We start from the raw sequence: 17,779 nt of genomic DNA, 5'->3' as shown, positions 1-17,779 counted from the left end.
GAAGGAGATCTGCCTGTGTGTGTGTGTGTGTGTGTGTGTGTGTATATGTGCATTAACACACCCCTGGTATTTACACATCAGAAGACTGAAAATGTGAAAAATGGGTAAAGAACATAATTTCAAAATGACAGTTGACAGCAGGACTTAACATATAAACATTGGTGTGGGATAAATGTGTGTGTATGTGTGTGTGGAGATCATAACAATACATTCAAACCTTATTTAATAAAAATATTTTATTATATACATACACCAAAAAATACAATTATGCAAGACAGTCAGACAACAAAGGAGTTAAACTAAATGATTTAAAGGGTTAATAAAGTTAGGTATAACTGGGGAAAGTGGTGCATACATTTGGGGAGTGATTGAAACGATGACACACTCCTGTGGTAAGTCAGTGTGTCGACTACAGAAGCTGTCTTTGGTCTGGAACTGAAAACACACCAGGAGTTCAAACCCGTGTGTTTTCACTCACTGGGACATAAACACTCTCCAGTACAGTTAGGCCACAGGCTGAGAGACTAAGAAGTTCACTGTAAATTCTTAAAATCAACCATAAAATAATGAAGGTAAAATACAGTATCTTAGCAGATTTCTCAGCTGTACTTTTCACAGGAAGTGGCTCCAAAATAACAACAGAGCTCAAACAGGGATCATATTTACAATTCTCTTCATACTCTTGGTGCATTATTCATTCAAATTCATCTCATTATGAACAATTTTCAACACAAACGACAAGATTAACGTGCAAACAAAGCCAGAATTTTGAAGAGTTTATTGTACTTGGGCAAGGCATGAATCTTCTATTTTGCCCAGTTTGAGACACTGAGCTCAAGGCATGGTTGAGCTGTCATCTATGTAAGCCCTGGAGAGTGATATCAAACTAAACATGGTATCAATCCCCTTCCTAGGTGAACCTTAAACAAAATTATAAGTAAAACATGGAAAGAATGTCTCTGCCAGGCGTCCACAGGCAGGGGGGGTGGCGGAGGGTGGGGGGCACAAGGGGCAGCACGACTCAGGATGGTAAAGTGGTTGTCTAGGGATTGGAAGGTTACCTGTTCACTTCCAGGCTCCTATTACAGAGCCTGTCGAAGCGTTGTTGAGCAAGATCCTGGAATGGCATGGCACATGTATGCATGTGTGAATGTGAAGTCATTATAAAGCGCTTAGGAGAGAAGCGTCAGTCTCTGTACCATCGGTCTCTCAGTCTCAGATCCCTTCATGCTGTCTGCTTCCCCCTTCTCCTGGGCTCTCAGACAGTTGAGTGGCTTTAAGGATCTATGCTTCCTCTGTCGGTCTCCTCTCCAGCCGGTCCAACTTGGCAAGGTTTTCCTTCAGAAGTTTGGAGCCTGGACTTAGAAGTAAAGCTCTCTGGTAGTACACCCTCGCTGCAGCGTAGTGTCCCTGCACACGCACACGCACAATAAATAATGTTTAAAATAACACTGACAGTAGTGGAGAAGTGATATCCTCTCTTAATAAAAATTCAAAATTAAATAAAAAAGTTCTTAATAAAAAAAAAAAAAAAATTATTTATTTTATTACGTGAAAATGTATCATCTCTTAAAACAAGAACAAGTGGAAAAGATCTGCCCAAAATGCAGATTATGATCTCTGAGTCTTTTTTAGGTAGAAGCAGACTTATTACTTCTTCTTTTCATGCATAACAGAGAAACACTGGGGTCTAACAGACAGTGTGTGTGACACAGTGGATACGGTGTGAAACTATAACTGAACACATGGTGTTGCACTTTGGATGTACAAATCCTTGTTGTTTGCTACCTTGATGTGTTGGATCCCTCCCATGTTCATCCAGGCCTGGGGCTGATCAGGTTTGAGCTCGACAGCGTGCTCGTAACTCTGGTGGGAAGAAACACAATCTGCAGTAAATCTCTGGGTCGCCACCAGAAAGAATGTCAGAAGTCTAAAAAATGATGTCATGATGGAGTCAAAGAAATATGCATGACTCATTTTGGGATTTTTACGTATTTTTCAATATCTTTACCTACTTCTTGGTCTCAGGGGGTTCAATTTGAGGCTATTTGCCTTTGAAATCGATCAAAGGGTGCAGGAGTTACACCCGTTTTCAATCAAAGACTCTATTTTAGAGGTTCCACAGTAATTAGACTTGGACTTGGTCATTGCTGCCTTCCACACACCGGCAGAGCACAAAGCTCAAAGCGAGCCGTCTGTTGTTTATTTGATTTGTTGATAACGTATCCAGAAATGAATCTCAGAGAGAAACACAGCCCATGAAGTGTTCCAGCCACAGGCACAATAAACTGGAAACCTGTGTTCAAAGCACCTCAGCCCTATTTATGTTACATTTACATATAGAGTGTGTCAAACAGGGAAGTAGGAGGTGGATGGAATACCAGGGTTAAAGAACTAACTAGAGAGAAGAGCAGCAGAGAAGAGGAAACAGTGAAGCGTCTCAGACGGAGAGAGAGAGCAAACAGACAGCAGTACCTCAAAGGCCCGGTCCAGCTGGTTCATCTCTCTGAGCTGGTTTCCTTTGGAGAAATAAAGCTCTGCTCTCACCATCACATCATTGGGATTCTGATGCAGAGCTCTGTCCAGAGCATCCAGAGCCTGGAAAAAGAGACAAAGAGATGTGCCATTACATTATTGTGTGTGTGTGTGTGTGTGTGTGTGTGTGTGATAATGCATGTTTGTGCAGCCTGGTAAAGACAACTTTGTGTTCCATATTGACAGACATTAACCTAAGTTTCCAGTTTTGGTATAGTTTTGCTTCTTAAAACAATATGTGATTAATAAACTCATAAATATATAAAGTGTATCTCCAGCTCTATGTCTAGTTCATTCTCGTACATCTGGCCTCGTTTCCCTACCAAACAGGACGATTAGAGAGATAAGGGACACCGTGCGACCTTTGGCCCCTCAGCTATCAGCCGCTCCTCTGTCAACCATGAGGGCTCACATTACACAACATATTTATCAATGTATGTGTCAAATGTGTCAGATCTGTCCCCCGGCCATGACAAACTAAATCAGGCAGTTATGGAGCAGGAATGAAACTCACTTGTAAGTTGATATAAGACAACATTTTAAAGAGTTTCCCTAAGAAAGTGAATTAACTGCATGAGGAACAGAGCTCAGATATTATAGATCAGAACATTTATGTGGAAGAAGGTTTGTTTTTGTCTTAGGTTTAGGGGAATATTAACAATTGGCAGCTGGCGAGTTTGCCTACGGGGATTTGACCAAATAAAGTATCTTCTTCTCCTTCCAAGGTGCTTTGCATAGTTCTACCACACATGTAGACATACATGGGTCTTCACGTCCAAGGCCCAAAACTTACCTGGGCCCGGTAAAGTGATGCTGCTCGATGGTTGAACTTGGTCCCGCTGTGTGGTGACACTTTAGCATTACTTTAGCATTAACGCTACTTTAATGTCTGACAATTTGGATTACAAAACTGTCTTCAGTCGGCTCCAGGGCAAAAAAGTGAAGCTCAGCATCCATTGAATCATGCCGGCCAGGTTTAGATACGGCTGTGGCTGTGGCTGTGGTTGTGGTTGTGGTTGTGGTTGCGGCTGCAGCTACATTAGCGATAAGGTCTGGTGCTGATAAAATGCTACATAATGCTATTCAGCGTTTGCACTGCTCGTTGCCATTTTGCTTTTGAGGTCTTATCACGCACATACAACATAAAAACTGTGCAATCAGACTCGAAGGGCACAAGACACACACAGACACACAAACCTCTGTATAGTTGCCACGCTTGCTGTAGATTGCAGACAGCAGACGATAACATTCAATGCAGCCGTCTTCTCTGGAGATGATGGCCAGGGTCATCTTCTCTGCCTCCTCAGAATGACCGGCCATTTCCAAAACCTGAGCCTGGAGAGAGAAAGGATGGGAGCATGAAACAACACAGCTTATTCCATATCTGGTCAAATCAAACGTGGAAAGTACCAGAGTTCAGAACATTTAGTCAAATATGGTGTTTAAAGGCCTTGAACGCCACACAGCACCATGTTTGTTAATTGATGCCAAATGAAACAGAATCTTTCCAAATTTATTTCAGATTCACTTTTTCAGTTTGGTCACTGAGAGGATGTTTGCACTTAAATTACTTAGAATTGTTTTCAGTGGAGATTCTTATTAAAACCCTTAATACGACACATGATCAGTCCTCCATTTAATATCTAAATGTAGGTTTCACATCTTCTATAGTTACATGTTAACAGAAATAGGAAAAGGAAAAATTGTAACCCATTGTAAGTTTGTTTTATTGTTTCTGTCCTGTTTCATAATATAAGTGTGAGAGTGTGTGTGTGTGTGTGTGTGTGTGTGTGTGTGTGTCCTCCTTACTAGAGCCAGCCAGAGGTCTGTGCAGTCTGGCTGCAGAGCGGCAGCCTCTCTGTACACCTGCAGGGCCTCTTCATAGCGTCTGGTGTTATAGTACAGAGCCCCAAGTGGTGAAAGAATATCCACCTTTCTAGTCACCTGCAGCGCCCTGGAGGAAAAAGTCAAAGGTCATGGTTACTGGAGGGCTTTCCATGGAGGTCAGAGAGTTTGTGTCCAACTATTCACAGGTTCAAATCCCTGCACTACACAAAACACATCTGCTAAATAAATACAGCTACACATGTTTAAATAAAACAAAAGTTAAACACCTTACACAAATAAGAATACACTTGAGATGCTTGTTATATGCTATAAGCAGGATCACTCACAAATGTAAGATGTATGAAAAAATAGAGTGCTCACTGTTGATGAGAGAGCAGATTACAGCATGAAAGTCAGACAACATCAAAGTCCTATAAAGACCTCATCCATCATCCAACTCATTGATGTGACAGAATATCTTAGTAAGCAGGAGCTGCCTCAACATGATGAGAAGCAGGATTCAGCTAACTAGGGCAAGAGGAAGCACCCTATGACCCCTACATATACACCCTATATACACACCCTATAGGAGCAGAGCATATTGAACATCCTAGAGGGATTTGCCTCTTGTTCCATCTCACCCTTGATCATTTATCTATTAAGATGGAAAACACAAACTCACTGAAACCTTGTACGCTATCAATTTATTGTTTTATTTTTTAGTAAGTAGAGAGAGAAGTATGAAAGTGAGAAAGATAAAATGACATGATACAGTGGAACGTTTTTATTTTTCCATATCTTGATTTCTATTCCTGCTTCCCCATATGATCAGAACAGTATCAATGTCCAATCTTCTCAATTAGGGAAGCGTGGAATATGTGCTGCTGTCATCGTCGTGTGGAGTCGTTCTAAGTATCAAACCGGTATTTGGTGCTGAATGTTAAATCCTATGTTCTATCTCACCTCTTGTACCAGGACTCAGCCTCTTTGTTCTCATTGGAGGAGCGTAGTAGGCGACCCAGGTTCACCATGGCAACATAGTGAGCCGGTTTGAGGTGAATGGCTCGTTGGTAATGGGCAGCTGCCAACTCGCCCTGTCCTGATGGAGACACGGGGACGAGGAAAGAAGGGAGGATGGAGAGGAGAAAGGAAAGGAAAGAGGGAAAGAGTCAATACTTCATTCTCTGATGACATCTCAACCACTTTGCTGCTTCATTTGGATTGTGAATCATGACATGTTACTTATTCTCTGCCTACTTGCCTCCACCCCTGCTCACAAGCCTGTCACAGCTTCAGTTACATGTGTCAACTCACCTGTGTCCACCAGAAACACTCCATAGTTATTATGTAGGTCAGAGCTGTCTGGACACTTCTCGATGCCTCTCACATACACGGCATTGGCTTCAGCAAAGTGCTTCTGTGGGAAAATACAATCTGAATTAAATCAGGGTGCAGGCATGAGACGAACACACGCACTTACTTTGACTCATTACATAGAGAGTGTATTCATTCTGCATGTCTCACCTGTTCAGCGTAGAGTGAAGCCAGACTGCTGTAGGCATCGGCAAAATGCGGACCGAACCGGATGGAGTCCTTCAGCAGAGCCTCAGCCTCGTTCTCTTTGCCCTGAGATCTGAATACAAAGCACTCCCATCATCAACAACCTTATCAGAATCAACCATTTTCTTGTGTGTGTGTGTGTGTGTGTGTGTGTGTGTGTGTGTGTGTGCAGGTGTGTGTGTAGGTACTTTAGTAGGTTCCCCAGGTTAAAGAGAGCTCGGTTGTGCTGAGGGTTGGTGTCCAGAGCTTTTCTGTAATAGTGCTCTGCCTCATCAGGGTCTCGTGTTAGAGTTCCCAGATTGTTCATGGCGCTGGCGTGTTGGGGGTATAACCTGAGGGGGAAACCAGTTTAATGGGATCATGGATGCAATAGGTTAATTATTAGACTATGGAAATGCTGCTCAGTGTGAATAAGAATAGATAATGCATTGTGTCATGGTGAGGTCGGACCTGAGAGCGGTGATGTAATGGTGAATGGCCTCCTGGCTCCTCCCACTGTCTTTGAGGAAGTTGGCATAGTTGTAGTGGACTTTGGCGTTCTGGGGAAGTATCTGGATACCAGACCTGAACAAAACAAGAGAAAGAGAGATTTATTATTATATTTTCTATTATATCCAATTTTTAAAAGAATTGTTATCTCACTCACTCACTCACCCCCTCTCTCTCCCCCCTCTCTCTCACCGACTCACTTAGTAATCACACTCTCTTTCTCTCTCCCTCACTCACTCACTACTCACACCCTCTCTCTCTCTCCCCCGCCCCGCCCTCTCTCTCTCACTCACTCACTCTCAGCCTCTCTCTCTCTCACTCACTCTCACACTCTCTCCCTCTTTCTTTCCCCCCTCTCTCTCTCACTAACTCACTTACAAATCACACTCTCTATCCCTCTCTCTCTCACTCTCACCCTCTCTCTATCCCCCTTTCTCTCACTCTCTCCCCCTTCTCTCCCGCCCCCTCTCTCTCTCACTCACTAACTTAGTAATCACACTGTCTCTCTCTAACTCACTCACTCACTACTCACACCCTCTCTCTCTCACTCACTCACTTTCACCCCCCCTCTCACTCACTCACTCGCTACTCACACCCCCTCTCTCTCTCTCTCTCTCCCTCACTCCCTCACTCACCGGAAGAGGGCCTCTCTTGAAAGCCAGACGTGGTTCTGCTGGACCGTCCTCCAGGAGAAGAGCAAGAGGAGCAGCAACATGGAGATACTGAGGACAGTGGTGCCCCAACGGCCCAACATGGAACACAGCCGGCTCAAACCGTGGACAACCAAGATACAGCATCCCATACTGCGAGGTGAGAAAGAATGAGAAAGGAGGATATGAAGAAGATGGAGAGAATGCGGGAAGAGAGATGAAGGTGGAGGAGGAGAAGGAAAGAGTGAGATTTGACTCTTTGTGTCAGTTATGACATCATGTAGACGACGCTTTCACACAAAACATTTGAGGTTCCGGGATGTTACTGGTTTCTTAAAAATTCCTTGTCAATTCCTGGTTTTCCTTTTCATTTATTTGATGAAACAGGTCTATGACAAGAACATAAATACACACACACACACACACACACACACCTCGGCATGTAGAGAACCCTCTCTGCCACAACGAATCCCACCCTGAAGAAAAGGTTGCTGGCAGGAATGAAGGGAAACACCAGGAACAGCACTCCAACTACCACCTCCCTGCTCTCCTCCTTCTAGAGAGAGAGAGAGAGAGAGAGAGAGAGAGGGAGAGAGGGAGTGAGAATGAGTGAGAGACAGACAGAGACAGTGAGGGAGAGAGAGACAGACACAGAGAGAGAGAGAGAAACAGACAGAGAGAAAGAGAGTGAGAAAGAGTGAGACAGACCGAGAGAGAGACGAGGAGAGAGAGAGTAAGAAAGAGTGAGAATGAGTGAGAGTGAGAGAGACAGACAGACAGAATGAGTGAGAGAGACAGAGAGAGGGTGTGAGTGAGAGAGAGTGAGAGAGACAGACAGAGAGACAGAGAGAAAGAGAGAGAGAAAGAGTGAGACAGACCGAGAGAGTGAGTGAGTGAGAGAGAGAGAGAGAGAGAGAGACAGACAGACAGACAGACAGACAGACAGACAGACAGACAGACAGAGAGTGAGTGAAAGACAGACAGACAGACATAGAGAGAGATAGACAGACGGACAGACAGAGACGGGGAGAGAGAGAGAGAGAGAGACAGACAGACAGACAGAGACGGAGAGAGAGAGAGACAGACAGACAGACAGAGGACATTACTCTACTATATGACATAAAGGACCTTACTCTGAATGTAAGCTCCTTTATGAACCGACAGTGCATTAAGAGATTTCATTTGGATAAGTGATCCATCTCACACACACACACACACACACACACACACACACACAGGTTGATCTCATTCTCACCTGCAGAGAGGAGACACAGTGCACACAGAGCGACACCATCACCACAGCCAGCAGCACGGTGGCCAGATTGCGAATGTCTCCCAGTGACTCCACCAGAGGAATGCTGCCCACCTGCCAGTCGTAACACAGCATGACGGGGGCCAGCAGCAGCCAGGCGTTGAAGGACAACAGGTAACAGTATGTCAAACACCTGAGCGGGATGGAGGACGGAAAGGAAAGAGGGCAGAAAGAGAAGACAAGAGACAAAGGGCAGGAGAGCGATATAGATTATTGGAATCAACCACAGTAGAGCGATGAAACAACTTGAGCCATGTCTGCTGGGGGACACAAGGATCACAAGGGCCAAACGGCTCAAAATCGGCAGTTTAAATTCTCATGATATGGTTTAACTACAGCCTCCAGAATCATCTTCAAGCAAAACAAGCAAAGTCCCTGTAAATGCCAAAGAATGGACAGATGTGATGTCATCATATGAGCTGTTACACACACTGTTACTTTCTTCTGATCTGAATGAAATCCTTATCAGCCAAACTCAGCTTTGATGATGTGTGTGTGTGTGTGTGTGTGTGTGTGTGTACTGACCTGGTGAGAAGATGAGGGGAGGAGGAAGCCGGGTTGTCCTGCTCAGAGAAGAGAGGCATGGATCCTCCCATCAGCCACAACCGGAATGACATGATGATCACCACCTGATCACCAGGCAGGGAGGGGACAGACGGGGGTTTTCAATGAGCCAAAGCCAGAATACACACATACATACAATACAGTTTACAGTGTCCAAAGAAAAGACTCACATAGGCAGAGATAAGGAAAGCCCGTTTGATGAAAGGGCTGCATGAGCGGAGGAGGTCCCTCAGTCTGGAGCCGGACAGACTGACACACAACACAGAAGATCAGTCAGAACAGGGTCTTGGATTTTTTTTTCTAATCTTTCCTGCCAACGATCAAAAGGCAAACGAGGTGGAGGAGTTGGTGTTCATTCATATTAACGTACTCCCACCTTGTAAAACCCTTTTTTTTAATCTAAAACATATATTCACATCTATGTTGTTTATTATAGATACACCAATACTTAAATATAGTCCTATATTTTCTATAGATCCACTTTAATGTCACATGTTTGGGTCAAAGTCATAGATCCTGCATTGGTTTTCCTCTCCTGTGTTTTGTTGCTGTTTGAGTGTTTGTAGTGTGGGGAGAGATGAAGCACAAAACAACAATCTATACATCCAGACACTAAACAATACGTTCACTGTTTCAAGGAGGTAGTGAGAGAAATGTGGTGCTTTCAGTCCAGAGATCCAATCAGTCAAGTGAGGCATCGTCTGTAAGTTGATGCCATTTGGTTTGTGTTTACTGAGACATACAGTATAAAGTAATAATACATTGTTTAAGTTACTATTTGAGTCACGAGCCAAAGGAAATATGACAGTAAACATAAGCAAAACAAAGTCCTTCATGCTTACTGGCTGAGAGGTTTGTGGCAGAGCACCAGGATGTCGTAGAGAACACACACTCCAAACACAGTGACCCCCGTCTCCTTCACCAGCATCGCACAGGTGCCCAGCATCAAGCTGACAACTAGAGACGACAACGACACGGTGGAGGGCAGAGAGTCTACGGAGCCACACACAGCTACGCTCCTGAGAGAGAGAGAGAGAGAGAGAGAGAGAGAGAGAGAGAGAGAGAGAGAGAGAGAGAGAGAGAGAGAGAGAGAGAGAGAGAGAGAGAGAGAGAGAGAGAGAGAGAGAGAGAGAGAGAGAGAGAGAGAGAGAGAGAGAGAGAGAGAGAATTCATCCTACCCTCATCCTGACTCAAGACAATATTTTTGTAACAGTGTGTGTGTGTGTGTATGTGTCATCTTACCTAATATAAGAGTGGAATGTTAGCAGGAACAGCAAACAAGCTAAGACGTCTGCTCTCCCCACGATACCAGAGACCTGAGACACATACATACACACACACAGACACACACACACACAGACACACCTTCTCTTTTTATCAATACACACGATTGCGCAACATGTTTATGTTCCTTCCCACAGCTGAAGTGAACAGGTGTGAGGATCACTAACTCCACATTTGAATGCAAAAATAAATCTTCCTTTTCTTCTAACTAAACAGTGTGAACAGAGTTATGAGTTATCTTCTTCACCCAGAATGCAACACGGCCTGACAAACCACATCTGATCACATCTTGAAAATGTCTATCATGTCTCTCTTCTTCTATGTGACGATGCAGCTTTAATAAGTCAGAACTCTGTATTCACACAGCGCCGCGTCCAAAGAGCTTACCATGACCTCACATTCACTTAACCATACAGCTTCAACCACAGCTCAGAATTGAACCAGGAACCTTCCAATTCCAAGACGACTGCTCTGTGTACCATGAACCTGAGGCACGAGTAATGACACTGAGCCCAAACTTCAACTAAACTTGGGTATTTTACTTTTATTTGATTTAGGCTTTTATTTAAAAAAACTGCAGGGATTTAAACCATCAACCTTTATATGACTCTAGTTATCATACTTATGTTATTTTTCAACCGAAAGATGATGTACAGGTCTGTAGAGCATGTGAAAACACATTTCAGTAAGGATCAAGATGTTTTTATTGGATTCAAAGTTGTCAGTTATTACATTTTGAAGTTGCATTTCCAAGTTTCAGCCTCACTTCCTTCTTGGCAAATGCCTTTGAATATAGAAAATCAACTTGATAGGTTTTGTACAGCAGGTCTGAAGGCCGTTTGCTTCATTTGCTGATGACTTTGTGTGAGGAGAAGCAAAAAAAAACAAGTTCAAAATGGCCGACAAAACAAACCCTAACCCAAACAAAACAATATGATGGCCATGAAACTTTTCGATCACACGTCCTCACGAGAGAAAAAAGGTTTAGTTTGATGCGTCTCCAGGACCTCAAGGCCGTCTGGTGAGCCTGGCAGTGAGCAGTGCAAGCACCTCCTGCAAAAAGAGTTCAAGCAACTTACAGTGTTATCCATACAACGGAACTCTGGGAGCTACAAGACATTAGTAAATAATAAATCCTATAGTTCTGTTACCTGGTTGAAGACAGGAGCATCAACTCTCTGCTCGTCTCTTTGCCTCACATGCTGATCTGGATGATGTCTTGAGATTCAGGAGTGTGTTTTCTCACATTACATAAGAGCCTTTCAGCAGCTGTGTGCGCTGACATCACACGCCTGCCTGGGCCTCTGCTGCTGCACGAGGACGTGAGGGGGAGCTTCTGTCTACAACGTCTGACTGAGACAATCTGGAGGAGACGCTGAGTTAACTCCATTTACGCTCCGCCCTCCTGCACCGTCTCTTTAAAATGTTTGATTCTTCGCTCAACCATGGCATAGAAGAAGGTTTTGATGATGGTGAATTACTGCAGTGCATCACTGACTTGGTGTTCTTAGATTGAACGTGTTTCTAGCCTCTACTACGTTAATGAAGAGTACCTTCAGAGATCTGTCTGCCGGAGTGCTGTTGAGCCAGACACTGAACCTCTAACTGCTCCTGCACGGTGCCTCTGCCATCAGTGTGTGAACGGGTGAATGTGAGGTCACTGAACAGCGCTTTGGATAAAAGAGCTACACAAGTTCTTGCTCTTCCAACTTTGATTCACTTTGTGGTTTTGCATTCTGGGAAGAAAACGTTTGCTGATGGGAGGCGTGTGATGTCATGTTTGTGTGTGTGTGTGTGTGTGTGTGTGTAGTACTCACAGCCTCAGTGTGGATGGGGTGCACAGAGAAGAGGAGTGCCGTGATGAAGGCCAACCGTGCGTCTCTGAACACACAGTGTTCCCCCGTGTGCATGAGCAGGCAGGTGACAGCGCAGTGCAAACACACGTTGATGAGGTGGAAATACAGCGGAGTCATGCCGCCCAGCAGGATGTTCAACCTGACACACACACACACACACACACACACACACACACACACACACACACACACACACACACACACACACACACACACACACACACACACACACAGATTCATGAGCCTGCTTCGCCCCCTACAGGCCGCTTTAGGCCTGTGGGGGCGGCTGGCAGTTGTGTGTTGGGTTTTTGTGTTTTTTTTAATTGAAATCTTTCCCTGGTTTACTTCATAACTGGATTCACTTGTTTCTCCTTCTCTCCTTTGCTCTACTTAGCTCTGCGCCAAATGTGTGTGTGTGTTTGTTTGGCTCCTCCCCCTCCCTACCTCTCAGGTGGCTTCACTTATCTGATTACATTCCTCACTTTCTTCCTCTTTCATTCTCTTTCTCCTCCATCCTCTCCTGGGAAATCCCTTAGAAAACAGATGTAAATGTAGACGGACCCTTTCTGAAACGCTTAGCAACCAGCAGCTCTGCCCGTATCAGATACAGGCTGGATAGGCACGATGACAGACGGTTGGGCTGTTGTTCTCTTTATTCTGTATTTTGAACATGTGTTGGTTCTCGTCCACAAGCGAACCAATCAAAAGACTCTGACGATGACCTGCAACGGTTGCCTTGCACCTGGAGTGTCCCTACCCCATCTATCCTGGCAGTGCCATGGTGTGTGTGAAAAGACGCACGACGGCAATGCTCCTGAATGTAGCAGCATGGAGGAATACTGAAGATCCCGAGCAGTGCCTGAGAGGAAATCCCAGCAAATTAGAGGGAAGTGTGTTTGAAAAGGCCTCCAATGTCCAATATAAGGGCCAAGAAAGGGACCGGCATCAGGAAAGTGAGATTATAGGTATAAAGGTCACTGAAAGGTCACTGAACCTCTTGGTCATTGCTGTCAAATGTTTTCTCAACCAATTTAACTTGGAAAAACAAAGGCGATAAATAAAACAAAACGTTTTGTTAGCGCTCCTGCATTTCCAAACACACCGGGACTACATCAGGACCAGGACCACATCTGGAACCAGGACCACATCAGGACCAGGACCACTGTACCTACCCTTGTTTACGTCATCGCTGAAACAGAATAGAGGTTCTGTTGTGTTTCTCCTGACCCGTCCTCCCACAACACACAGCTGGAAGAAAGCTCTTGTGTGTTTGCTTTCTCCAAGTTTCAAATGATCGACATCCAACTCAAACCTCGTTCCCTAGTTTGATCGGAAATTCCATCAAAAGTCTTGTTGTGGGTGAAACTGTTGGGGAATGCTTGAGTCAGCCAGCTGTCACTCATCACAGAACATGAATATGAATCCTGTACAGCTACACACAACAGGCCCACAACATCACTACACACTACTACACACTACACCGGAACCACGTACAGGGATATGATCCAGATTTGTTTGTTTGGATCCCTGCAGCTGTAAGAGCTCCATAGGTGGACGTCAACGGCATGACGTCAGAATTGACTTAACGTTTATTTGCACCCGTTAGCGACGCGTTTCACCTGAATAACGAGATTTAAAAAGTGCATGTATGTGAGCTGTTACGGGGTTCAGATAGAATGTTGGACAAGCAACGAGAGCCGAGCAGAACTTACTTGAAGGTGAGGATGCACAGCGGTCTGTAGGACTTGTGGCTCGTGTTGTCGGCCATCCTCTTCCCCCAGAAGTCGTTGGTGAAGACGTTCCAGAGGCTGGAGCCGGGCCGGACATCGGGATTGTTGATGATGGCCCAAACATCGTCGTGGACCAGCTCGCCGTGCAGAGAGTTGCCGTAGCACAGAACGCACAGGGCGACCAGCACAGCGCACCGAGCCGCCGCACACAGCGAGCCACCCCGCATGGACGCCCACGGCAGCCGGGGGTCGTTCTTGTCCCGTGCCGGCGCTGTCATGTCGGGCCTGGTTTCTTCTGCAGCTCCGGTCCGGGGGTGAGTCTAGGAGGACCCCGGGATCTGTCCATCCCGACTGACAGGCAGCTTCTGTCTGCCGTGAGGACGGAGGGGACGGTCACGGTGTTGATGTGCTGTGCTGCCTTCAAGGACCATCACGGAGCTCTGTCTACTGTTACACGGCGCATAACGGCTTCTCAATGCTTCTGTTTTACGATGATATTATCGATTTGCATTCATTTATTCTATTTTTTTTACGTAGTTATAGTGAGTTCCTGGTTTGATGTTTCTGTTTCTTGCTATAGTTTAATGTCATTTGATCATATGCCGATTGATCCGTACTTCTTCGTCTTTGAAAGGGAATGTCCGTTTTTGATAAATGTGGAGGGAAGATTCATTTATTTTTCTCCAAGATATATTACCCTTAAGTTTAGAAATTCTCAATTCTAACAATATAAAATAATATTGAAGCAGAAACTTGGAATAATAACGTGTTCATGATTTATGTGATTGATCAAGTTGTTTTGATTCGGCTGTTTGTATACTGTGGGAGACGCAGCAAAAAATGTGAAGGCGACCATCAGCAGAGTTAAAAAGTTCAAAACTATCAAATATGTTTGCTGTGAGCGGTAAAATGTTTCATTTGACGGGGAAATGTCAAATCGTTTCATCATACACAGTTATTAAGTACGGAAACAGTAAATAGCGCTAATGTACCATTTTATGTGGTGCACCCGAAGGCAACATCGAGAACCCGCCTCCAAGCGCATGCGCAGAAGAATGCCGCCTTGTTTTCTGTAGACGAATTTCCTTTTCGTAGGTGAGCCAGGGGGAATGACTGTAAAATAATAAATATTCAGAGACACCAACAGGACCACCTGCTGATTGGCTGAACGCTGATGAAGCTCCATATTTATGCCTTTACATTACCTGTACCTGTGCCAAATGTACTGGTCTTTACTTTATCCTTCTCTCTCTAAAGTAAATATTTACATAAATGAACACACAAGGCTGCACTTACATTACTGTGTGTGTGTGAGGGAGACTGACAGGATTCACGTTTACAAATAGAGTAACGCTTAAGAGTAAGACGAGGATAAATATGTCACTGTGTAAATAGAATGTATGAACTGTATATGTGCGTGTTTGTGTGTTACAGTATATCGTCAGTTTGTTATCTGTATAATGGCATATGCATATCCAGAAGGAGACTCGAACCAGGGACAGGTCCTGAGCTGTTGCCGCCCCCAAAAGATTCTGCAATGGCCAGGAATTGAACCCAGGTCAACTGCTTGGAACGGAGCTATGCTTACCACTATACCACCATCGCACATCTGTCTCATGTAATCCCTCCAGGTGACAGAGCAACGTGTTCAGCTTACAAACATTACTGTTACATACTCCCCTCCTGAGCCCGGACCTGAACCCTGAGTGTTTCCTCTGTTCCTGCTCAGCTCACACAGGGTGAACAGCTGACCCGTGATGGGGTCGATGCTGATGGGACAGCCCTTGTCTCGGATGGAGTACCCAAAGACGGAGATGCATCATTGCCACACCAACTATGAGAGATTGGAAACAAGTGAGAGTGTGCGTGTGTGCGTGCGTGCGTGCGTGTGTGTGTATGTGCGTGTGCGCGTGTGTGTGTACGCCACAGCCTCCTACCTGATGCTCTTGTTTGCTTTGTCGGTTGACCACGCCTAAGTTCTATCTCCAGCACGCTGAAGTTGGAGACAGGTTTGGAGAAGACCGGCGGCTCGTCTACATCCAGGCCTCTGATGTTCACCTGTGCAGATGAAATCACAGCATTTGTCCCAGGATTGAGGTTCCTTGAAGGAGAGACACTTAGACGGCTGGGCCTGTCCCTCCGTCTAAATTCCTGGGCTTTGGTGACGGCGCTGTCCTAGTTGAGGAGATCGCAGGTTGATCTCTCGCACGGTCACATTGAAGCTGTAGCGTCTTCTCGTCTCGTAGTCCAGGGCCTGAAGACCACAGGGAGGCAGTCGTTGTGTTTGTTCACATGTAGTCTGTATATATGAGATCAGAGGTTGATTTCCTGTCCTGAACCTGAACCAGAGGAGTGTGTGTGTCCAGGCAGTACACAGGTTATTCCAAAACTCTACTACTTTGAATGAACGGCCCTATGTTGTCGTTGATGTCCAACACTTCCACAAAGAATGTCCCTTCCTCCCCGATCGGCCTGTTGTTCCCATGGTACGTCCTGGCAGTCAGACGGTAGATGCTCCTCTCCTCCCGGTCCAGAGGCCTGGTGACACACACCTCTCCTGCTTGGCTCACCCAGAAGATGGAGTCGACTCCCTCTCCTTCAGTGGTGAACCTTCTTACATCCAGTGTCCTCCTCTGCTTCAGCTGTAAGAGGAGAAAACAAGTGTAGTTAGTGTGGTCATCCAAATTTAAAGGATGAAAAAAAGCAGACATTTTGCCTGCCAGTGTATGAACCCACATGTGCAAACTTAAAGAGGACAGGTGTCGGCCTCTCTAGGTTTTCCAGGGCCAGTTCCTCTTCAGCCTGGACACAACAGGGTGGGACGCCTTCCTCACCATCTGAGCACGGCTTTGATCCGCCACACCAGGGACAGATTCTCCAGCAACGGCGAGCGGGGTGGCCAAGGCCACAAATCCAGCAAACCACAGCTGAAGACACCAAGCCATCATCTGGGGGAGGAGAGGGGAGTAAACAGCTTTGTTTCCCCACTTTACCAAACCTTTGGCTGTGAGACGTGAAAGTGGATACAGACATCAAGACACTCTGCAGGTATGAAAGGCTGTGCTGTGTGTTGTGGTGATTATACATAATTCCCCCTCGGACTATGGTGTGGGTAGGTGTGTTCCCCACGGTGGTTAAAAGGGCACGGACTTCCGGTCCGCGGGTTGTTGTTTTGCTGTATTGATGGTACGAGACGATTGAATCCGCATGTCGATAAAGTGTACGTTAAAACTCAATACGCCGCCTCCGACTCCCGTCCTTCGGCACTACACTGGTGATCCTGACGTGAGTCTCGACGAAGTTTCCGAGACTGGACTGAACATGGCCGTTTTTCTCAAATTGCCGGAGTTTTGGGAGACGTCCGCGGCGGCATGGTTTGCACAGACGGAAGCTCAATTCGCCCTCCGCGGGATAACGGATGACGACACACGCTATTTCCACGTCGTCTCCGCACTGGGGAGCTCTACAGCAGCCCGGACAGTGGGGTTTATTACTTCTCCTCCTGCCCTGGAGAAATACGCAGCATTCAAGACTCTCCTGCTCAAAACCTTCGAGCTGTCACGGCCGGAACGAGCCCGACGCCTGTTCGCTATTCATGGCCTCGGAGACAGTAAGCCCTCAGAGCACATGGAAATGATGCTGAACCTGCTAGGTACAGAAGAGCCAAATTTCCTGTTCATGGAACTGTTCCTTCGGCACATGCCGCCACACGTGCAAACAGCCTTAGCTAATACAACTATCACGGAGCCACGAGCTTTCGCCGAGGAGGCTGATCGCTTTTTCCTGGCTACCCAGCGTTTCGCCCCTGAGGTGCTAGCCCCGACGCGCAGCTACACGCCCCCCAGCAGAGGAATGCTAACTACAGGAGACCCTGTGACTGCTGACGGCCGCACAAATTCAGGCATGTGCTACTTCCATGCGCGTTTCGGCGCTAAAGCTAAGAGATGCCGGCCCCCTTGCAACTATGGACCG

At 45.8% G+C, this 17,779-nt stretch overlaps 1 protein-coding gene across 2 annotated transcripts; it reads right to left on the bottom strand.

Annotated features, from left to right (window-relative positions):
• Positions 1 to 217: 217 nt before the first annotated feature.
• tmtc1 (transmembrane O-mannosyltransferase targeting cadherins 1) lies at positions 218 to 14,924 on the bottom strand. Of its 2 annotated transcripts, none has more exons than XM_076167489.1 (19): positions 13,790 to 14,924; positions 12,039 to 12,216; positions 10,180 to 10,253; positions 9,780 to 9,956; positions 9,108 to 9,186; positions 8,899 to 9,002; positions 8,317 to 8,506; positions 7,496 to 7,614; positions 7,047 to 7,214; positions 6,373 to 6,486; positions 6,111 to 6,254; positions 5,887 to 5,995; positions 5,677 to 5,779; positions 5,326 to 5,461; positions 4,345 to 4,489; positions 3,733 to 3,870; positions 2,476 to 2,598; positions 1,789 to 1,866; positions 218 to 1,410 (listed from the first exon to the last, which is right to left on the bottom strand). In XM_076167489.1, the coding sequence occupies exons 1-19, from the start codon at positions 14,083 to 14,085 to the stop codon at positions 1,285 to 1,287; spliced, it is 2,601 nt and encodes an 866-aa protein (XP_076023604.1). In that variant the 5' UTR covers positions 14,086 to 14,924; the 3' UTR covers positions 218 to 1,284. The 2 variants fall into 2 exon arrangements, with proteins under 2 accessions (XP_076023604.1, XP_076023603.1); XM_076167488.1 differs by having other exon boundaries at positions 7,496 to 7,617; positions 13,790 to 14,923.
• Positions 14,925 to 17,779: the final 2,855 nt, after the last annotated feature.

The sequence above is a fragment of the Genypterus blacodes genome, unplaced genomic scaffold (genome assembly GCF_046128005.1).
Source record: "Genypterus blacodes isolate CSIRO-AG114 ecotype Tasmania unplaced genomic scaffold, CSIRO-AGI_Gbla_v1 ptg000158l_1, whole genome shotgun sequence".
NCBI lineage: Eukaryota > Metazoa > Chordata > Actinopteri > Ophidiiformes > Ophidiidae > Genypterus > Genypterus blacodes.
Note: the sequence above shows the minus strand (reverse complement) of the source record. Positions and strands in the feature narration are given on the sequence as shown.